The following is a 24157-nucleotide window of genomic DNA, read 5'->3' on the forward strand; positions in this document are numbered from 1 at the left end:
CAGAATTACAAATTTAAGGCATAAGTAATTGAAAAACGGAAGGCTATATTTTTTGTAATTATATTTCTTGCTAACATAATTTAAAAAGATGAAAGATAGGATTTTTAAATTTTTTATTTTTGATATGCGGGCATCATTATCAGCACCAGCATTTATCATTCATCCATAATTGCCCACAGTGTCAAAATGCGGCAGAACTTCTGTTGGAGTTAATCCCATACTTTTAAGTAGGGAGTTCCAGGGAGTAGATCCAGCAACAATGCAACAGTGGTAATATACAGTGGATTCCAATTAATTGGGGCACGTCAGGACCAGTACATTTCGGCCTAATTAAGCAGCTGCCTCAATTCGCCAAAGTTTCATGGAATTTATTATAAAGGTATATAAAAGGACAAACTACTGAGTAACAAGTTATGTATTTAAATGAAACACAGAACAAAGTAGAACACTACCAATGTTACAATACCATAAAACTGTATTAGTTTCTAATTCATCCAGTTTTTTGGTTGATTGTAAACAAAATCAGTGCAGACACCTAGTGCAGATAATGAACTGCCTTCATACAATACTTTCAATGACTACATCCTCCAAGTCCTCATTTTCATTGTAACATTCAAGATGATTGTAGATACTTTCAAATTCTTCATAGTTCCTAACTTGTTGAAGCAGTGAAATCGTTTCATTTTCACTCTCCACCATTTCTGGCATCTCCAATGCTTGAATCTGCAGTGAGCAAAACAGTTCTGAATTGTCTTTCTGCTTATTTCTTGTTGATCACTGCTTTTTGATCAGAAACACACGCAAAACACTATTTAGAAACTGTACATTCTAAGCATGGTATAGTGACTAAAAGTCACAAAAGTGCACTCAACTGACACTTGTTAGAAAATGTTTAGCAACAGTCTCCTGTCCCAATTAAGTGGCATAGTATCCCAAACAAACATAGTGAATTCCGGCTATTTAAAAAAAAATCAGACTCAGGTTTAACATTATTGGCATATGTCAAAAAATAGAGCAAAAACTGAATTACAGTAAGTATATATATGTCTATTAAATAGTTAAGTTAAAATAAGTCTTGTAAAAAAAGAAAAACAGTAGCAAGGTAGTGTTCACCGGTTCAATGTCCATTTAGAACTTGGAGGGGAAGAAACTGTTTCTGAAATGTTGAGTGTGTACCTTCAGGCTTCTGTACCTCCTCCCCGATGGTAACAATGAGAAGAGGGCATGTCCTGGGTGGTAGGTATAATGATATATACTGTTTTCCTAAGGCACTGCTCCTTGAAGATGTCTGGAGACTATGGAGGCTGGCTAATACACATGGAGCTGACTAACTTTACAAGTTTCTGCAACTTACTTCGATCTTGTGCAGTAGCCACCCCACCCCCCCAACCAGACAGTAATGCAGCCAGTCAGAATGTTCTCCATGGTACATTTTGTAAAAGTTTGAGTGTTTCAGTTAACAAACCAAATGTCCTCAAATGCTGAATGAATTATAGTCACAGTTTTGCCTTCTTTATAGCTGCATCAATATGTAGTATCCAGATTAGACCTTCAGAGATCTTGACACCCAAGAACATGAAACTGCTCATTCTCACCACTTCTGATCCCTCTATGAGGATTGGTTTGTGTTCCCTCATTGTACCCTTTCTGAAGTCCACAATCAGCTCTTTGGTCTTGATGACGTTGACTATAAGGTTGCTGCTGCGACGACACTCAACTAACTGGTATACCTCGCTCCTGTATGCCCTTTCATCACCATCTTACATTCTGCAAACAATGGTTGTATCATCAGATTTATAGATGTCATTTGAGCTGTGCCTAGCCACACAGTTGTGGGTGTAGAGAGAGTAAAGCAGTGGGCTAAGCACAGACTCCTGTGGCGTGTCAGTGTTGATTGTCAGTGAGGTGGAGATGTTATTTCCAAACCACACAGACTGTGGTCTTCTGGTTAGGAAGCTGAGGATCCAGTTGCAGAGGGAGCCAGAGGACTAGGTTCTGTAGTTTTTCTATCAGGGTTGTAGGAATAATGGTGTTAAACACTGAGCTGTAGTCAATATACAGCATCCCAACAAAGGTATTTGCATTGTCCAGGTGACCCAAGGCTGCATGGAGAGTCATTGAGATCGCATCTGTTGTAGACCTATTATGGCAATAAGCAAATTGCAGTGGGTCCAGGTCCTTCCCGAGGCAGGTGCAGATCATTTCATCACCACAGATTGAGTGCTACTGGACGACAGACGTTAAGGGAGCTCATGCTGCTCTTCTTGGGCACTGGTATAATTGTTGCCCTTTTGAAGTGATGGGAACTTCCAGCAGTAGCAATGAGAGACTGAAGATGTCTTTGAATACCCCCACCAGTGAGTTAGCACAGGTTTTCAGAAGCTTACCAGGTACTCCATCGGGCCCAGCAGCCTTGTGCGGGTTCACCCTCTTGAAAGAGGGCCTGAAGTCGGCCTCTGAGACAGAGATCACAGGGTCACTGGATGCTGCAGAGATCCTCATAGCTGTGATTTCATTTTCCCTTTCAAAGCAAGCATAAAAGGCTTTGATATCTCTTGACAGAGAAGTATCGCTGCCACTCATGATGTCAGGTTTGGCTTTGTAGGAAGTAATGGCCTGAAAACCCTGTCAGAGTTGACGTGCATCCGATGACACCTCCCGCGTCTCTTGGAATGTTTCTTCACTCTTGAACTAGCCCTCCACAAGTCATAACTGGTTTCCTTATACAGGCCTGGGTCGCCAGACTTAAATGCTACAGATCTTGCTCTCAGCAAACTACGAACCTCCTGGTTCATCCTGGGCTTTTGGTTAGGGAATGTACAGTAAGTTTTCGTAGGAACACTCTCATCCACACAGGATTAAATGAAGTTGGTGACAACTGTGGCATATTCATCGAGACTTAAAGATGACCCCCTGAGTACAGCCAAGTTCACCGATTCAAAGCATCGGTAGGGGTCCTATGCCTCCCAGGCCCATACCTTCTTGGTCCTCACTACTGGTTCTGCAGTCTCCGCCTATACTCAGGAAGCAGAAGTACAGCCAAGTACAGATGATCAGATTTACCAAAGTGTGGACATGGGATAGCACGGTAGCTACTCTTGAACTTAGTGTAACAGTGGTCCAGTGTGTTATTTCCTCTGGTACTACAGGTGATTTGTTGATAATAAGTAATTAGTGACTTTATCAAGTTTGCTTGGGTAAAATCCCCCATAATAATGGTGAAGGCATCAGAATGTATTGGTTCATACTTGTTGGTTACATCGCTCAGTTCGCCTAGAGATTGTTTGACATTGGCCACCGCCACCAAAACGATCGCTGAAATCTCCCATGGCGGTAAAATGGCCGGCACTTAACTGCAAGGTATTCCAGGTCTGGTGAGCAATATTGGGATGTCACATTAGTACACCACAAGGAATTGATCATGAGGCATACACCTCCACCTCTGCTTTTGAAAATCTCAATCGACCTATCTTGATGGTGCATTGTGAACTCATCTATTCGAATTGCTGTGTCCAGTACAGAAGGGGTTAACCAAAATTCAGTAAAACAGACGATGCAAGCAGTCCTAATGCCCCTTTGATACAGTACCCAGAGACTGTATGTTTGCCAGCAAGATAGTTGGTACTGGGAGTCAAAAACATACCATCAGACCAGCACGTCCAACCTCTCCTTCGTTGGTGGCTTCTTAAGGGGGCAGTGTGCTGGCCACAGTCCAGTCTATTTCTGTCAGTTTTAAGCAGCGATAGATTGTTCAATCGCATCTAAAACTTCATTACTGACTGTATACATCTTAGATGCAGTTATGGTTCTCAGCTGTAGCAGGCTAAAACAAGAATATTTGATGATTTCCATTGTTTTCAATGACAGCTGCCATTTCGGGTCATGCATGTTTAGCATCCCCGAAGGACTTAGATTAGATTTTGTTTCTCAATTAGTTTTTGTTCTTTAAGAGTTATCCCAAACAAAAGGCTGCCTCGATTAACTAGTGGCCCAATTAACCAGAATCCATTGTATTTCCAAGTCAGGATCATGTGAGACTTGAGGAAAACCTGCAGGTGGTATCCTCTTTGTGATCACGGATTTGAGAGGTGTATCCATGATTGTTAGGATGCACTTCCATCACACACCTGCCCGAGAGCCTACGGCCTGGTACAGGTGGCAAATCTGGTGCTTTCTGGGAGTTCTGTGCATACAGATTCAAGTTTAGAAGTCTTGAACTTCTCATTATTCATTTACACCATGTCACAACACTCTGTTCCTCAGCTCTCTATGGAGAGATATCATCTCAATAAAACTTTCCTGCACTAATGCTGGAGAAATCAGTTGCAAATTTCACAGACATTCTGCCAAAGGAATTTTAGGGGAAAAGTTTCCCAACAGGGGCTTTTGAGGCTGTACTACTGCACACAGCCTTACTGCAGGATGGTGACTGACTTGATAAACACATTTTCTAGAATAGTACAGTGCCAGCGACTTGGATTCAATTCCAATTGCTAACTGTAAGGAGTCTGTATGCTCTTCCCATGTCTGCATGGGTTTCCTCCAGGTGCTCGATTTCCTCCCACATTTTAAAGACACACAGGTAAGTAGGTTAATTGGCCACATGGATTTAATTGGGAGGCACGGGCTCTTTGGACTAGAAGGGTCTGTTACCATACTGTATCTCTAATAAATAAATAAATACATAATTTCAATAAAAAAAACAATTTCTGATGGCGAGATGTAAGGTAGCTGTTCTGGAAATATGAGTGACAATTGAAAAAAATTTTAAACATTTATATTACATTTAGAGGGTTAATTTCTCTGCCTGGCACATGTCATATTGAGTGCTAACAATTTCAAACCCTCAGTCTAATCAAGGAACATTACAATACAGATTCAAGATTATTAATAAGAAAAAAGATATTTTGAGAAACACACTCATTTCAACTATAGGCAAAATAAAGTCTAGCGACTTATCCCTACCTGGCTGCTTTTGCCGAGGCTTAGGAAGGTTGGTGACACAGGTGTGGGGACACATTAACACATTGCATGGGTGCAACAACCCTTCCAGAAAACGCTGTTTGGTTTCAGACAGGTGGATCCCTCCTAAAGGAGTTTTGGGAAGTGTATTAGCAGGTACCAGGGCCAGGCAGTAAACTCCTACCTGATGGATACTGTCGATAGCCTGGAAAATATCAATGAGATAATTACCATTCTCTTGTTGAATTCTTGCACTCATTTGCTGTAAACCTGTGACATAGTTGAAAGTATTTCTTCTTCAACTTCAAAGCCATATTAAGCCAGCAATGTTAATATTAGTATTACGTGCCAATATATCGATTACAAAATAAATATCCCAAACTCTGTATTTAGAAATTTTTAGATAGCTTAGAGAAATTCATGGAATAAGAGAAACTGTATCATGGGGAAAAATACTACAGCAAAGTATTGAATAAATGGTGAGAGACTGAAAGAGACATGTGTGCCCTTGTACATGAATCAATTAACAATTACAGCACGGAAACAGGCCATCTCAGCCCTTACTAAACAATCACTAAAATAGTATACTGATCTTCACTGCAACATTTTACATGAGTGCTGTGCTTTTGCTTCAATTACATAGATTCAATTTTATTTAGCCAGAGGGTGGCAAACCCATGGAATTCATTACTATAGGTGGCTGTGGAGGCCAGGTCATTGTGTATACTTAAGTGGGGGTTGATAGGTTCCTAGTCAGTATGGTTATGGGGAGAAGGTAGGAAAATGAGTTTGAAAAGGATAATAAATCAGCCACGATTGAATGGATGACTCAATGGGCCAACTGGCCTAATTCTACTCCTATGGTCTGCCTTATAGAGCCCTGGTGGAAATACTGTGCAGGACTACTATTACCCTACTAAAGGAGGTATACAAATGTGGTGAAGAAGTGCAGTGAAGGTTCACCAGGTTCTTGCTGTTCAATGCAAATCGGATCCATACTTTTGAGCTTAGAGAATGCAAAGCAATCTCATTGAGACATACATTATTACAGGGCTTGACAGAACTCTCTACTTGTTTCTCCTGATGAGAATGTTTAAAACCGGGGTCCAAGTAGTAAAATAAAGCGTTGGCCATTTCTGTTAGAATCAAGAAGAAATCTCTTGCACAAGAGGGTTTTGTGTCTGTGGAATTCTGTATCCAAAATGACTGTGGAGCTCAGCCTCTGGGTACAATTATAACAAAGAACAATGAATTGTTTTCAGATATTTCAGATTTTTTTATTTTACCAGATATTCAGGAAATCAAGGGATCCAGGGTTCACACAAGAAAGTGGCACAAAGGAAAAGGTGAGCATCATCGTACAGAATGATGGAGCTGGAATGAGGGGCTGAATGGTTCTATTCTTATGTTCTCATATTTGATATTTAAAATAAACTATTAAATATGCAAATGACAGCATTTGTTGATAATACTTAAAATGGTAACTTTAAATATACGGGAGAAGTTTAAACTGTGCTTTAAATATTTCTAATTTTATTGAGAATTCATACTTCTCCATCATTTCAGATCCAGGAAAATAACAATTTTGAACAGCCAAATATCTATGGGGCAGATTAGGAACTATGCAGTAAATAATATTTTTGACTAGAATCCTAAAATATACAAATCTTTAAGAAAAGCATATTTGTAATAATTTCTGAGCCACAAGCTCTCTGTACAATTTAAATCTTTAAACTGTGTATTTAAAGACCAAAGCTGAAAGTAAAAATCAAACAGGCCTCCCTCAGAGATAATAGCTTAATTACTTGCAAGACTCTACTCATCCACTGGAAACTGTCCTCCTCTGAAGCATCTGGTCTTTGCTCTGCCACCAATACAATGCGTTCATCATGGAGTACATTCACTGAAAATACTGCGATCCTAAAATAGAACCATAAGAGGTAAGAATCCTGCCTATAAATATGTGCAAGTTATATAACTATCTTTAAAGATTCTTCGATTGCAGAGATCATGAAAACACTCACAGCTTATACACTTAGCAGTCCCATAAAAAAAACCCTCAAAATATGCATAATGTTTTTCTTAGACTGTCTAAAAGACTATTTAAAACCATGGAAACTGGAAGCGTTAATGCATGATATGATATTGTTCACATTCTTTGTAGAAAGAGTAAATTTCCTCATCAGAATGTGAACGTTTTTATGAAACCTCTTACAAAAGACCATCTATGACAGACAAAAAATGCTGAAAATTACATTGTTTTATTAAAAAAAATTGATATACAGACAGCAAATGATTTCTCAAGTCACTTAGTGGGTTTATAAATTTCAACAGAACGAATAATTTGATGGTTCTTTACATTTTCCCTTGAAATAGGTTCTCATAATAGCCACATACGTGTTTTTTTTCTGGCATTATAGTATGAATAGCTTATTTTTATTAAATGATAAATTGTGTCAATGATTAAAGACCAAAAATGTGCATGAGGCAATAAATGATTAAGTATTTCAATTACATGCACTGTGATATAGAAGGAAGGCACAACAGCTTGTGCAATGAGGTTGAAATGCATTCGAAGAATAGGTAAGGTTCTGTCTTTATTAAATAAGACAATATTCATGAAGCATTGTCCGATTTACATACTTCAATCTTATGACATTGGTTTTTATACTGCCAGTTTAAGTCTGTAAAACTCACATATATATATATATATATATATATATATATATATATATACACACACACACACGTATATATATATATATATATATATATATATATACACACACACACACACACGTATATATATAAACTTTCATGAATATCAGTCTAAAAAGATACATTATTAACATTTAGAGAATTTGCAAAATTACAAAACCTGTTTCACTTTAGCTAAAAAACCATTATTTCAATAAAAAAGCAGGGAGTCTGGAAATGCTTAGATCAGGCAGCATCTGAACTGAGAAGAGAGTATTTCAAGATAATGACATACTGATTCATTTCTGATGAACCTGACGTAAAATCTATGTTTCTCTCCATAATTGCTACCGAAGCTGAATACATAAAGCATTTTGATTTTGCAAATCATGTCCATGGCTAGAAATTTACTCACCTCCCTCTGTAAACAAACTTCATGGGCTCCACGGCTAAAGCTGTTGCAACAACATCGTCTGCATTGTGCCTCCGTCCACTGACCAACATCAGGCCATCCATCTTCCCTACCACAAATACTTGGTTTCCCTAAGGTTCAAAATGAAATATCACGACTATGGGTTGCTGCAGTTAGAAATAGTGGCATCAGAACGACAGTAACCACTTTTAATCTCTAGCAGGGTACACTGTATACACTCTTTTTCATTGCTGTGAAACTTTGCACAGCCAAAATCAACCCAATTAATGCAAATGTTCATTATCCATATTTCTCTCTGGCCAAAGGGACAAGGCCAGGGATTTTAAAACAGCTCTGATTTTGGATATCAGAAGAGAGTAGGTTTGACTGGATGATGAGATCTTTTATCATCACTAAATCTGTACCCTATTTTAATGTTAGAGTGGTATGTCTCAGATTTTCATTCTAATTTTGAAGGTATAATCATTTCAGAAGATAGTTAAGAATTAGCTACATTATACTGATCATTAATATTGGCATCTTACCTTTCTCTAAAGGAAAATTATGAATTTGCAGGTTTTGAAATGATCTATCTTGATTTCATTTTAGCAAATTTTGATAGTCGTGTCAATATAAGCCAAGGAGCAAACATATAAACCTCAGAACAATTCTATCCAATGATTATTTTTTTAAAATGCTTACTGATCCTAGAAAGCCCAGTAAGTTAGTTCTTGTGAAGACGTGCTCACTGACAGGAACTCCTCCAGCATTCACTGGCACAGCCTGGCAAAATATAAACAGCAGATAAATTATTCCAATACTACCCAAGAGAAACCAAAGAATACGCAAATATATCACAACCCTTCAGAAAGCATTTAAATACCACATAACTACAACAAAATGCGAAATATCTCCGAAGAAATATAGAATAACTGAAATAAAGCACAGAGGACATCAGATAACTTATTTAAGAATTCAATACCTAAATAGATACCCCTCTGATCTCTGAGTATAATACATTTAAAACATTAAACAGTAGCAGTCAAGTGATTATTCAGCATCAGCTCAGCATCTGGTAATGGTTGGGTCTTTCAACTTTCATCAAAAAAGAAACAGATCCAGGTGTAATGTCAAACTTACCAATCTTGTTGTACATGATACTGTGAGTCATTAAGATATTTGTTTGAGAAAATGAAGTTGAGAATCGTACTTCTTGTCAATATCATATAAAGCTTGTAAGTTTGGCAAATGTTATCTGCTGTGGAATTGAGTGCCCTGCATTCTAACACGTTTACTACGATCTGAATATTGACAAGCTGGACTATGTCTCCTTTCTAATATAATTGGGTAGGCTTTTGAGGTAATTCTTAAAAGGATGAACAGTAACCAGAAGTGAGCCAATCAAGAACAAGCTTGAGATTCTAATATTACAAATATTTCAGGGCAAACAGCAGGAATAAAAATAACACATGATGTTATTCTATTTAATTTTGATTTTGGCGTTGTTTCAGCACCACCCATGTTTTCCCCAGAAAAACCAATTCTGTCTTTAACTAATCACTCTAAAAGGTAAATCATTCAAGACCTAGAGAGGTAACAGTTTAAGTCATCACTGTACTCTGGGTTATTCAAGCAAATCATGTGCCGAAATCCAACCTTCTCAATTTCAGGACAAAGGAGGGTGTGTGCCAAATTACAGCTTGTGCAGTAGCCAAAGAAATTTACTGAATGTTGAACAAAAAACAAAAACTCAAAAGAAGCAAGGTAATGATTGCAAAACAATCACATTTCTGTGATACTGGATAAAATCTTAAAGCTGTTGCTTGAAAATCTTAAAGCTGTTTTGTTACTTCTTAAATAGCTTTGCACTACAATTGAACTGTTGTCCCATTTTTATTTTTACTTTTTCATATTTTTGAGCAGCACAGCCTAAGTATGAATTTATGTTGTAGAATCAGGAACAAGGAGTTTATTTTATCTAACAACTGTCGGTAATCAAAATGCTTTTAGTTAAATTAAACATGCTGACCCAATCACAGGGAAAATTCAGGCATCCATACAATAATATACACTGTTGAACAATGCTGAGATTTTGAAATAACTAAATTTACAAATCACTTGCTCCAAGGGAATAACTAACATATCCTTTTTATATATTTGAAATGTTCTTCTACCAGCAAATCTATTCCCTACACATTAGATAAAATACTATTTCCCTGTGCCCCTTACATTAAAAGTTATCCAGTCCATTCTATCAAAAGCTCTAAAGTCACTAAGAGGATTAAAATTTGGACAAAGTCAGAATTCAGACTCCAAAACATGAAAGGAAAATAGCAGCACATGGATCTAGTTTTTAAAACCTTGAAAAGAGAAATTAAATCTGCAAATTTACTTGAGAAACTTCAGTATTTTTCATTATATACTTGCATGTAGGCAGTAAATGAACTTGAATAATTAAAGAAGTACTCTAGTACTCTCTACTACACTTCCAGTAAGATGGCAGCACACTTGGACACAGCGGCATCTGTGGGGTCAACCAAGAGTTATTGCCTATTTAAAATGTATTCCTTACAATCACAAGACCCTGCTAGACGTTAAGAACATCAGTGAGTTGCTCATTGGTGGAGAAACTAAAGGGACTGGACTTGGTGTGGCCCATGATGCTGCCTACGACAGAAGTGTGTCGTTGTACAGTCTAACAGCGAGTGATGATCTTAGTCACTTTGCGATTGCAAGACCCTGTTGGACATTGGTGGTGTGGAATGCTGCAAGTCCAATTCATTGGTTTACTGGTGAATGGCGGGGCCACTGTGTGGCCTCAGTTCAGCAAGGATTAGGCCTCAAGCCATGGTGTCGGCTGTTTGCAGTCTCCAAGGGAGGGCTTCAGAATTGGGTGCTCCACCAGAGTGTCGGAGGTGGTGCGGTGTGACATGGCATAAAGGCTGGAGTCAGTGCTGCCCCTTGTGTTTGCTTGGCAGAAGACAAGCTGTATTTTGTTCAACTGAAGACTGCTGCAATATTCACGGACTTAGACCTTTTTTTGTGTGTCTATTTTACCGCTATCCTATGTGTGCCTTGCGCTGCGTATGACTGCTGGTATCGTATTTTGTACCTTGGCTGCTTCATTTGGCTGTATTCATGGGTATTCATGTTTGGTTGCATGAGGATTAAACTGGAACTTGAACTTGATTTGCATACTGGCTTTGCATACCTCAAAAACAGTCTTTGTCATTCCAGGAAGTCCATAGTATGATGTCCCTGAAGCACGCGAGCTCACACAGATCTCACCAATTTCATCCGTTTTGCATAGATATGGGGTGCCTTCAAACTTTACAATGCACACCAATGCTGGAAGACACACAGACAAAGAAAAATCCACAGTTATAGAGAGAAAGAAGCAATGATCAGTAGGGAAGATATATCTTACAAACAAAGCTAGATCATCTGCTATGACAAGTCTTTGCTCTCAGACATTTGCTACAGTGATTTGCTACTTCACCGCGAAGTCTCTTTGAGGGATGCCTACCCTGAAGAAGTTTAAATCTCTTCGACAGGAGTTCAGTGAAACCCTCTCTCACTGCTCCCCCTCTGATCACTGCTGCCCTCTGACTCTTCGACCATGTGTACTCACCCAGACCTGCTACATCAGCTTCTCCAACCCTTGATCTTTCCTACCTACCTGGCTGTACCTATCACCTTCCAGCAGCCTTTCTTCTCCCCCCACCCCCACCCCGCTTCAAACCTTTTATTGTGACATCTTTTCCCTTCCTTCTCAGTCCCGAAGAAGGGTCTCGGCCTGAAACTTTGACTACCTGTTTATTTTCATAGATGCTGAGTTCCTCCAGCACCTTGTGTGCGTTGCTTTGTATTTCCAGCATCTGCAGACTTTCTTGTGTTTATGATTTGCTACAGTTAATTTTCATTCCTCAAATATGTACACTATCCTCGTGGTCAGGATTGCTAGAGCCTGATGGAGAGGATTTAAACTAGGTTGGCAGGAAGATGAGAACCAGAGTGATGGGTCAGAGATGTAGCAGTTGGTGTAAAGGTAGAGAGACTGAGAAAGGCTAGGTGGTGGATATGGCATAAATGCAGTTAATTGGATAGGTTCAAATGTGCCTACTTTACTGCAGGAAGTATCAGGAACCATGATGATGAACTTAGAGCATGGATCTACAACATTGTGGACTTTGCTGTCATAAGGGCAGGAATGGCTGCTGGATGTTCTGGGGTTTAGATGTTTTAAAGAAGACGGAGGTAAGTGAGGTGTGGGAGTAACATTGTTAATCAGTGATAGTGTCACAGCTGCAGAAAGGGAAGTTGCTGTGGAGGGATCATGTGGTTGGAAGTCAGAAACTGGAAGGGAGTAATCATTCTATTGGGAACATTTTATAGACTCCCCCAAAAGCAACAGGGACACCGAGGAGCAGGACAGAAGTAAATATGACAGAAGTTTTGTTTTTGAAGTCTTCAACTTTCCTAATACTGATTAACACCTCCTTAGTGCAGGAGGCTCAGAAGGGGCAGAATTTAAGTGCAGCTCGGAAAGATTCCTGACATACTATGTGGATAGGCTGACTAGAGAAGAGAGCCACACACTGTCTTCTACTCGGCAACAAACCTGGTCAGATGACTGATCTCTTGGTTGGTGAGCATTTTAGAGACAGTGACCTCAACTCCCTGACCTTTACCATAGATTTGGCCAGGGATAAGAGCAGAGGATATAGGGAAGTATAAAATTGGGGCAAGGGTGAATTATGATGCTATTAGGTAGGAACGTGGGAGCATAAATGGAGAACAGATGTACTCAGGGAAATGCACAATGGAAATGTGGAAGTTGTTCAGGGAGGGCTAGCATGGGGTTCTAGATAGGTTTGCCCCATTGACGCAGGGAAAGGATGGTAGGATGAAGGAATCATGGTTTACAAGAGATTATGGGACATCTAGTCAAGAGAGAAAGAGAAGCATACTTAAGGTTTAGGAAACAAGGATCAGAAAGGGCTCTTGAGAGTCATAAGATAACAAGGAAGAAGCTTAAGAGGGTACTTTAGAGAGTTAGAAGGGGACATGAGAAGGCCTTGGCAAGTAGGATTAAGAAAAACATCAAGGCATTCTACAAACATGTGAAGAAGAGGAGGATGACTAAAGTAAGGGTAGGGCCAATCATGGATAAAGAGGAAATGTGTCTGCACTCAGAGGGGGTAAAGGAGGTCCACATTTGCTTCAGTATTTACCAGTGAGTGGCAAGTCCCCAGGGCCAGATGGGATATACCCCAGGTTACTTTAGGAAGTGAGGGGAGAGATTGCTGTGCCTCTGGCAATGATCTTTGAGTCCTCAATGAAGATTAAAAAGTTGCCTGAAGTACTGGATGAACTTAATAATGACATAGAATGAATGATGGGACTTTCACAAGTGCAGTATTTCCTTCAGTACTATATTCAACCACCAATCTAGACCATAGACAATATACTCAAATCTGAAGTGCTTGTTACAATCATGTATTTCTGAATCAGATGGAAGATTATCATGAGCCAAGAGTAACACCTAGAGGTAACATGGCTGAGAACTGCACCTAATTGATCAGTGGTTAACAAGTTGGGCCAGCATATTTAGATTAATTTTACTACAGATAAATACAGATAGGGTGGTCAAGAGGCATATGGTGTGTACGGCTTTGTTAGTCGGGGATTTAGTTCAAGAGCTGTGAAGTAATGTTGCAGATCTATAAACTATGGTAAGACCACACTTGCAGTATTGTGTCCAGTACTGGTTACCTCATTATAGGAAAGATGTGTAAACTTTAAAGAGGATGCAAAGGGATTTACCAGGATACTGTTTGGATCAGAGAGCACATCTCCTGAGGAGAGGTTGAGCATTCTAGGTCTTTTCCCTTTGGCACAAAGGAGGATAAGAGGTGACTTAATAGAGGTGTATAAAGCGATAAGAGATATATATAAGTGGACAGCAAGATTCATTTTCCCAGGATGGAAAGAGCTAATATGCGGTCATACTTTTAAGGTGATTTGGAGGAAATTTGGGGGGGGGGCGGGGGGGAGAGAGTCGGGGTACTTTTTTTTTTAAAAAGCATATACATACATATATATATATATATATATACACACACACACACACACACACACACACACACACACACACAGAGTGGTAGATGCGTGAAATGTACTGCCAGAGGTGGTAGCAAAGGCAGTCATATTAATGACATTTAAGAGACTTCTAAATAGACACATGGATGAAAAGAAAATGAAGGGCTATGCGAGAGAGAAGCGTTAGATTGATTTTGGATTTGGTTAAAAGGTCAGCACAACATCATGGGCTGAAGGGCTTCTTCTATATACTGCTGTAATGTTCTATGTTCCTAACATTTTTTTGTGCAAATTGCCATACAAGTTGAGTAACTTCTTTGTTAGTGACAGGAGCTGAAAATTATGCTGGTTTTTCAGTTCATCTTGCACTTTTGTTCTTCAATCAGAACCAGCCCACTTTGTTCAAAAATAGATTGGAACCTTTCCTCATGAGACATGCTCTCTAATCTAGGCAACATCCTAGATTACGTGATGTCTTTTTCTTCAGTGCCATTCACCACCCCCTTCCCCCACCAAATAGAAAGGATCATGACTCAGAGCTCGAATCACAATTTGTGATTGTGCAATTGTAGTGCGTCTGATGCTGGGCATTACTTTGAACAGCATGGGTCCATAGAATTACTGTATGCACAATATGTACTTGATGACATTGTACAGATTTACCAAAATAGCATGGTAATAGACTGCACAAACACCCAACTGTGCAATATGTTTGGGCATCGTGATTTTTCAGAACAAGTCTTTCACTCCCAGAATGTTCATTTAGACAATAAAAAATAATTTTGAACCATCATCAGGACTGTAATAAATATTGGGACAAGAGAGTCAAATTATAGCAAGCAAGAACCCAGAATCACAATAGGATGCATGGCAAGGCAATATGTTTTAGTGGTCCAATCACAAACAAGAAAAAATCTGCAGATGCTGGAAATCCAAGCAACACGCATAAAATGCTGAAGGAACTCAGTAGACCAGACATCTTTTTCAACATAACTGAATGTTAGGACCTCCAGAAGTATAGTATTCCTTTGGTACTATATTCAACCACTAGTTATCACTATATACTCATTGAAATTACGTGTTTCTGATTCAGAGGCAAGACTGCTATCAACGAGTCAAGAGTAACACCCCTACTGATCAGTGATCAATTGGGCCTGTATACATCACATGCATTTGAATACAGATAAATGAATTGATAAAGAATGGGAGGTGCAATTTACATTTACTTTCTTAAAGTACATGTCAGGTTGACAATAAGAAGTCAGATTTAAGGATAGTAGAACAAGAACAATGTTAAGAAACAAAAAAGTGTCTAAGATTTTCTAAGATGACGACACAACTACAAGACTTTAGATTATGAGGTGAGAAACTGAGAATGTAAGTTATGCAAATTCTTAACAGTGAACATGGGGAAGCAATTTTGATAGGTTTGTGAACTGGTAATCAGAAAACAAAAAGTTAAGATCACCAAAAGAACAAAGCAGAGAGTGTTTTCTAAATATAGCCAGATCTTAATACATGCCATACTGGAAACAGCGTTGGAAAGGGAATCTACTTTGCCTAATTAGCAGCATGCCATGCTGATCTGAATATCCATGACACAGATGGATAGGGTAGAGAAAGTGGGAGTTTCACAGGCTTACTTTCATGGAGCTGAGACATCACGTGAGATCACACTTGGACTACTGTGCACAGTTCCAGTTCACCACACTACACAATGTAGTTGCAATTAGAAAGACCACAGAAAGTCTACAGAGATATGTCTGGAAAGGAGGACAGTAGTTATAGGAAGGAATCTGATAATTCAATTGGCTGCACTGATTCTCATAGGAACTTGACAAATGTGAAGGCAGCATCAACCTTGAGAAGAGGATGTGCTGGAACTTTTGAAAAACATTAGGATAGATCAAGTTCCCAGGGCCAGACAGGATATACCCAAGGTTACCACAGAAAGCGAGGGAAGAAATTGCTGCATCTTTGGCAATGATATTTGTATTCTCACTGGCCATAGAAGTAGCAACAGAAGATTCAAAGTAACAAATGCTATTCCTTTGTTCAAGAAAAGGTAATAGGGATAATCCTGGGAATTATAGACCAGTGATTCTTCCTACTGTGGTAGGCAATCTATTGGAGAGGATTCTTAGAGACAAGATTCACGAGCATTTGGAGAAGCGGTCTGATTACAGTTAGTAAGTATGGCTCTGTGAGGGGCAGGTTGTGCCTCATGAGACTGACTGAATACTTCAAGGAAATTACAAAACCAAGTGATGAAGGTAGAACAGCAGATGTGGTGTCTATGAGTTTTAGTAATGGGAGCCAGAGACACTTGGCTACATGGATTCAGAACTGGCTCACCCACAGAAGGCAGAGGGTGATAGTAGATGGAGCATATTATACCTGGAGGTTGGTGATCAATGGTGTTCCTCGGGGATCTGTTCTGTGACCCCTACTATTTGTGACTTCTATAAACGCCTTGTTTGAGGAAGTGGAAGGGTGGTTAAGTAAGTTTGCAAATGACACAAAGGTTGCTGGTGTTGTGGATAGTTTACAAAATTGTTGTAGATTACAACAGGACAGTGATAGGACTGAGAATAGTCCTGAGAAGTGGCAGCTGAATTCAATCCAGAAAAGTGTAAAGTGATTCACTTTGGGGTTAGACTTGAAAGGCAGAGATCTTGTAGTTGGTTAAAAGGTCAGAACAATGTAGTGGGCCGAAGCAGCTATATGCCCTAAAAACTGGTTTATATGCCCTAAAAACTGGTTTTACCATGCCAAAGTATATGCTTGGGGCCAAGACCTACTCATTATTATGTCTCATTTATAGGCACTCAAAAATGTACAGTTCCATATTCTTTGTTCTATAGATTGAATACTTTTTGAGGACCAAGTGCCTAGAGCTCGAGGACACTCATTGAAGGTGAGAGGGAGCTGAGGAATTAAATATTTTCACACACAGTGGTGGTTGTTGAGGAGGTGCTGCCAGAGGAGATCATGGAGATAGATATAATTATAATGTTTGAAATGTATTTGGATAGGAAATGTAGAGAACAGATCCAGTGCAGACAAAAAAAAACAGATCACCCAAAAACAAACCTTCATGAAGGTCTGCTGGTTAAATTACATGACCTCGGCTTGCTGAGGGGATTAGGCCTACAGTCCTCAGGTTGCCTGATGCCGGTGGCCGGAGGTGGAGACGTCATAAGCGGTGTGCGAGGAAGCGGAAGCGAGGCAAGCAGGCAGGAGTCCGTGCCAGGCAAAAAATAAACCCTAGCCAGCCGGCTCTCTTGTCCATTCTGCTCTCCAGTGTCCACTCCCTGGACAATAAATTGGACTACATCCGACTCCAACGAAATACTCGGCAGGAGTACAGAGTTTGCTGTGCGTATGTTTTCACAGAAACATTGCTCTCTGATGAAATCCTGGATGCCGCCATTCAGCTGGATGGGCTCGTCTTGTTTCGAGCAGACAGAGATGCAGCTCTTTCTGGTAAGACTCACGGTGGTGGCTTGTGTGTATACATCAATACAGAATGGTGCAAGAACTCTGTGCTGGTTTCAAGGTACTGCTCCTCGCTGGTGGAGTTTGTGGCTGTTAGATGCAGACCATTTTATTTGCCACAGGAATTCACCGAATTCCATCAGTGTGTGGACTTTGCAACGAGAGGGGAGAATGCGTTGGACCTTGTTTACACAAACATCCCTGACGCGTACCAGGCGGAGCCCCACCCCCACCTCGGTTACTCAGACCACATCTCTGTTATGCTAATCCCAGCATACAGACCACTCATCAGACACTCCAGAGTTCAGAAGCAGGTGAAAACCTGGCCAGCAGGAGCCATCTCTGCTCTTCAAGACTGCTTTGAGCACACTGACTGACACATGTTCAGGGAGGCTGCAACCGATGGCGACTCTACCAACTTAGAGTAGTACACGTCATCAGTGACTAGCTACATCAGCAAGTGTATTGATGACGTCACTGTGGCCAAGACCATCACTGCACATGCTAACCAGAAGCCATGGATGACCGCAGAGGTGCGTGTGCTGCTGAGGACCCGTGACTCCACCTTCAGAGCAGGCAACAAGGCAGCCCTAACAACAGCGAGGGCCAAACTGTCCCGGGCTATCAGAGAGGCAAAGCGTGCACACGCCCAATGAATCCACAGCCACTTCCAGGACAGTGGCGACACGCAGCACATGTGGAAGGGCATTCAGGACATCACCAACTAGAAGACATCACCACCTGCCTGTGCTGGTGATGCCTCCTTCCCAGATGCGTTGACTAATTTCTATGCTCATCTTGAGGCAGAAAATGACCTGACGGCGAGGAAGACCACCCCTCCTCCAAACGACCAGGTGCTGTGTCTTACCATGGCCGATGTGAGGAGAACCCTGTGCAAGGTCAACCCACGGAAGGCTGCTGGACCAGACAATATTGCTGGCAGAGTGCTTAAAGGATGCGCAAACCCACTAGCTGAGAATCTCACTGACATCTTCAACATCTCCCTGAGCAACGCCATTGTTCCTACGTGTTTCAAGGCCGCCACCATCGTCCCCGTGCCGAAGAAATCTTCAGTCTCCTGCCTCAACGACTACCATCCCGTTGCACTCACATCCATCATCATGAACTGTTTCGAGAGGCTCGTCATGAGGCACATCAAGACCCTGCTGCCCCCCTCACTGGACCCCCTGCAGTTCGTGTACCGTCCCAACCGTTCAACAGACGACGCCATTGCTATCACCCTCCGCTTGGGACTAACCCACCTGGACAAAAAAGACACGTACGTTCGAATGCTGTTCATAGACTTCAGTTCAGCATTCAACAATCATTCCTCAGAAAATGATTGGAAAGCTGAGCCTACTGGGCCTGAACACCTCCCTCTGCAACTGGATCCTAAACTTCCTGAATGAGAGATCTGTCAGTCAGTCCAGATTGGAAGCAGCATCTCCAACACCATCACACTGAGCACGGGGGCCCCCCAGGGCTGTGTGCTCAGTCCACTGCTGTTCACTCTGCTGACCCATGACTGTGCTGCAACACACAACTCAAACCACATCATCAACTTCGCCGATGACACAACTGTGGTGGGCCTCATCAACAAGAACGATGAGTCAGCATACAGAGCGGAGGTGCAGCGGCTAATGGACTGGTGCAGAGCCAACAACCTGTCTCTGAATGTGAACAAAAGAGATAGTTGTTGACTTCAGGAGGACACAGAACAACCACTCTCCGCTGAACATTGACGACTCCTCCGTAGAGATCATTAACAGCACCAAATTTCTTGGAGTTCACCTGGTGGAGAATCTCACCTGGTCCCTCAACACCAGCTCCATAGCAAAGAAAGCCCAGCAGCGTCTCTACTTTCTGTGAAGGCTGAGAAAAGCCCATCTCCCACCCACCCCCACCACATTCTACAGAAGTTGTACTGACAGCATCCTGAGTAGCTGCATCACTGCCTGGTTCGGAAATTGCAACATCTCGGATCGTAAGACCCTGCAACGGATAGTGAGGTCAGCTGAGAAAATCATCGGGGTCTCTCTTCCCGCCATTACAGACATTTACACCACACGTTGCATCCGCAAAGCAAACAGCATTATGAAGGACCCCACGCACCCCTCATACAATCTCTTCTCCCTCCTGCCATCTGGCAAAAGGCACCGAAGTATCTGGGCTCTCACAACCAGACTATGCAACAGTTTCTTCCCCCAAGTGATCAGACTCCTCAATACCCAGAGTCTGGACTGACACCAACCTACCGCCCTCTACTGTGCATATTGTCTTATTATTTATGGTAATGCCTGTACTGTTTTGTGCACTTTATGCAGTCCTGGGTAGGTCTGTAGTCGAGTGTAGTTTTGTGTTGCTTTACATAGTTCAGTGTAGTTTTTGTATGGTTCATGTAGCACCATGGTCCTGAAACTCTGTGTTCATGGCCTACTGGGATGGTGAAATCAAACGGTCCAGAAGTCTGAGGAAATAAAAGCATGTTTCTGTCTTAACTGAGCACCCCTCTATCCTGAATCTCTCCTGGTTCTGGCCTCTTCCACCAGGAGAAACATCCCCTTGGTTTTGACCCTGCAACCCCTTCAGAAATTCAGTAAAATCACTTCTCGTTCTTCTAGACTTCCATTGGACCATTCCTCATAGGGCATGCCTTCAACCCATTTATCAATCTGGTAAATTTGTTAAAAGGGTTGTGGATAAACATTTGAAGGAATTAAAGAATTGATCAAAATGGAATAATGAATGATGCACCTTTCTCCAATAAAAAAAAGTATGCCCTCATAACTGGTTTTACCATGCCAAAGAATATGCTCGGGGCCAAGACCCACTCATTATTATCTCTCATATTTAGGAATCCAAAAATCTGCACACAATTACAGGATAATCCCAGGTAGGTCACCACTTTTGATCTTTGATGTGATGCACAGTGGCAGTGCTAAGTAACCAGGAGGGGATACATCAGGGAGGGTGGGTGAAAGCAAAACGTGGGTTAGCAATGATCTGAAAGAGGAAGGGCAGCCATTGGTAAAACAGGAGACAGGACAGGGGATCATAAGTAAGCTGCAAGAGTTCAAATATACTATAAAATTGAATTATTGTAGTAGTCCCTGCAGGAAGCACCATTAAGATTAATGAATTTAACTAACAGGGTAAATCTACCTCCAGGCATAACAGCACCCACATCTTGGACGGTCAGAACAGACAGCTTTTCTTCTGTGTCCATACGTATTACACCGTAACTCAAGCCATTCATAGATAGCACCATCTTCCCTGATAAAGGTCCTCCTAAGTCACCAGGTCTGAAAGAGGAAAATACAATCTCGTCACAGGATTTTCCACATTAAAGGCCATTCCAAATAATTAATTATATTTAATCTTTTGAAAACATGAACTTGAGAGTAATCTAATTCTGTATATTATGAACCCAGAATCTGCCTGGCTATTGATAAGAGTGTAGAAAAATCTCATATAACCATTCCTTTTATTGTCCTCTTATATTGCTACACAGCCAAAAGCTAGAAGAGGTTTAAACATCATTTAACTGTGTTAAGGATTGGTGCAAGTCATGCCTTCTCCCCTTAAGATTTCCAAGTCTCACTGCAGTATCTAGCAGTGAAAGAAAAGTTATTATGACATTACTGCATGAAACGCTTTAAAAAATTCTCAGAAAGTACATTATAGATACAGTACACAACCTTTTGTCAAAATAATTCAGAAACTTCAACACACTCAGAGATTAGGAGTTGGAAAATCCCAAGACTTTCATTATGGAGAGAGCTTAATACCTGCGAATAGCCACTGTCAGAGCTTCTGACGAGCTAGCACATGGACAGATCACCTCAGGTCGTAAGCCACGTGACTGAAATACATTCATAAATGCATCACAAGATGATATTGACCCTGCAAAAATAAAAAAAACAATATTTTCAGTAAGAATTAAATTTTGAAATTGAGTAAAGGATGTTACTAAATTATAGGACTCTGTGTTGGTAGCTTTAATGTTGGCAATAATGTATTACTGGAGGAAACACACGATCAATCAGTATAATAGAGTGAATGCACAAGTTCATGGCAATAAGATGTTGACCCCATAAACACATTTCCTTCTCCTAACCCAGCCTTAAATGATGGTGCTAAGTGTCAACAAGACAATTATTGTAAGATAGGAAAATGACAGAGGGAATAAGGGTTATAAAAATAACTGCCTTTTGCCACCCCATTGCACTTCTAGAAGTATTAGAAGCTTGACAACCACCTGTTTATGAACAGGAGAAAAATAACTTTCATTTTTATATGAATTGATGACTCACAGCTCTTACTCTGCTTAAATTACAAAGTTAGCAGAGTGATTTTAAAACCAAAATTCAATTCAAATTAAATCTACTTTCTTCTCACATTTCAACAAATGAAACACATTGTATCCAGATTTCCTGTACAGTTGATGCGTTTTGTTCAGGTGTTGAATACAGTTTGCAATTCAACCCTTTATCACAATTCACAAAACGGTTTATCCCAGACGGCATAGTAAGTCAGTCATGTTGTGAGTCATGAATAACAATTCTATCACAACATAAACAGAGATCAGTATTGTGGTGCTATCCTGCAGGTTCTTTCAATTTCTTGATTATGATTGATTTCTGCATATTCCATTCTCCATCTTAGAGCAACTTGTAATAACTTGTTAAACTGTGGAGCAATTGTTCCAGGAACCTTCCTGTAGTTTTTATTTTAAATGTGAGTATGCATTGGGGCCTGTGAACTTAGGCTTGATCTATTTAACAAATAGCTTTGTTTTAATGAGTACAACTAGTTTACGATCAACATGCCACACAATACTGTGGAGAAAATCCTCATGTACTGTATGTAGATGTTAAAAGAAACAGATCCTGACAAGTCAGAAATGGAACCTGATTTCACCCCAAGCGAAAGGCTTGCAAAATCAACACTGATGATGATATCTGGTTTTTTTTTTGTGCGTTTGTGATTTGTCAGTATATACTCTGCAAATCATTCTGATTTATATGTGTTTTTTCGAGAACTGAAGAGGTTCCCCTGAATGCTGTCAGTTTATGTAGGAGTTTCTTCAGACAGATATTTGAATTATATTTGAAGTGGTTGTATAATAGTATTTTTGCTATTTCAACATTTACAGAGCTAAGCTAATCAAAATTTATCAGGAGCTACCTCAAACAAAAACAAATTACTGCAAGACATTTGAAACTGTAGCCCTTTTTAGAACTTGCTTGAATAAGGACAGTACTGTCAGTCCATCAAACATTTAATGCTCAGCCCTAAGTATTATTTCATATGAAAATGATGGCTTGATGATTTATGTTATGCATTAGACAGTAAGATTTGCAGATCTGACAGATGGGTTTTATTGTAAACTATCTAATTAAATACAAAATATGCAATTGAAATGTATCCAACATTCATTCAATTGTTCAGTGATAGAATTCCAGGGAAAAGGCACTGTACTGTGGAAAATGTTAGAGATAACTTTTTTTAAAAATAAAAGAACAAGAAATTTAATTCAGTGACACTGGGAATCAACACGAACATGCTAAGACAGATGTGAATAGAACCTTATGTGGGTTAAGACATCAGGAGAGTTTGAAATTATCCTTAAGTTTATGGAAGGGAATATATAACAGGCACATTCACAAGGGAAGTTCAAAATCAGGTTGTAATTTCTACCTAAGGAGGGAATCATTTACAATGCCTACATTCACCACCTACATTAAATGCAGGTTAAAAGAGCTCGATACAAAACTTGTGAACATGGTAAGTTTTGAGAGGGCAGAAGAGGGGGGAAAAAAAGGCTAAACAAAGATCTCAGAATAAGACACTGGAAGGAAGAGCATGAAGAAAAAAAGTGGATAAATGAACCAATATCAGCAGCAATAAGGTCTCACAGATCTCTGGAATGGTGTAACATGAGGGTTAAGAATAATGGATAGCATTTAAAACTATCTGTTATAGAGGAAAATCTGAGGGATTTTCCTTTCCACTGGTGGCCTTGGCAAAGATTAGCAAGATGCCAAAATTCAGTATTATCCATTCAGATCAGAGTTGGATGACCAGATTTATAAATCTGCATCTCTAGCACTTGGTTAAGATGGATTCCACTTTACCAGAAATGGAGAGTGGCTGAAGTATTTACAACTGGAGTAATGTGAAATAAGATTTGCTTTTTTCTTTCAAGTTGGGGGCAAAAGAAAATGACGTTGGAAGACTGGATAGCAAAATGAATGTGACGATGGTCAGCTAAAAACCAGATATTAGGAACAAGGCAAACACGAGGAATCCTGCAGATGCTGGAAATTCAAGCAACACACATCAAAGTTGCTGGTGAACGCAGCAGGCCAGGCAGCATCTCTAGGAAGAGGTACAGTCGACGTTTCGGACCGAGACCCTTCGTCAGGACTAACTGAAGCAACAGCTAGTAAGAGATTTGCAAGTAGGAGGCGGAGAGAGAGATCC

General features: G+C 40.3%; 1 protein-coding gene across 2 annotated transcripts in view; it reads right to left on the minus strand.

The window, feature by feature from the left end:
- Positions 1-24157, minus strand: part of LOC140199379 (disco-interacting protein 2 homolog A-like) — a 272630-nt gene that overhangs the window by 36700 nt on the left and 211773 nt on the right. For both annotated transcript variants that reach the window (XM_072261369.1, XM_072261370.1), the window contains exons 17-23: positions 21460-21574; positions 20834-20973; positions 11283-11419; positions 8774-8854; positions 8075-8202; positions 6768-6882; positions 4966-5167 (exon numbers count right to left, since the gene is read on the minus strand). In XM_072261369.1, the coding sequence (XP_072117470.1) occupies positions 4966-5167; positions 6768-6882; positions 8075-8202; positions 8774-8854; positions 11283-11419; positions 20834-20973; positions 21460-21574 (918 nt within the window). The remainder of the gene's footprint in view (positions 1-4965; positions 5168-6767; positions 6883-8074; positions 8203-8773; positions 8855-11282; positions 11420-20833; positions 20974-21459; positions 21575-24157) is intronic.

The sequence above is a fragment of the Mobula birostris genome, chromosome 6, assembly GCF_030028105.1.
Source record: "Mobula birostris isolate sMobBir1 chromosome 6, sMobBir1.hap1, whole genome shotgun sequence".
Taxonomy (NCBI): Eukaryota; Metazoa; Chordata; class Chondrichthyes; order Myliobatiformes; family Myliobatidae; genus Mobula; species Mobula birostris.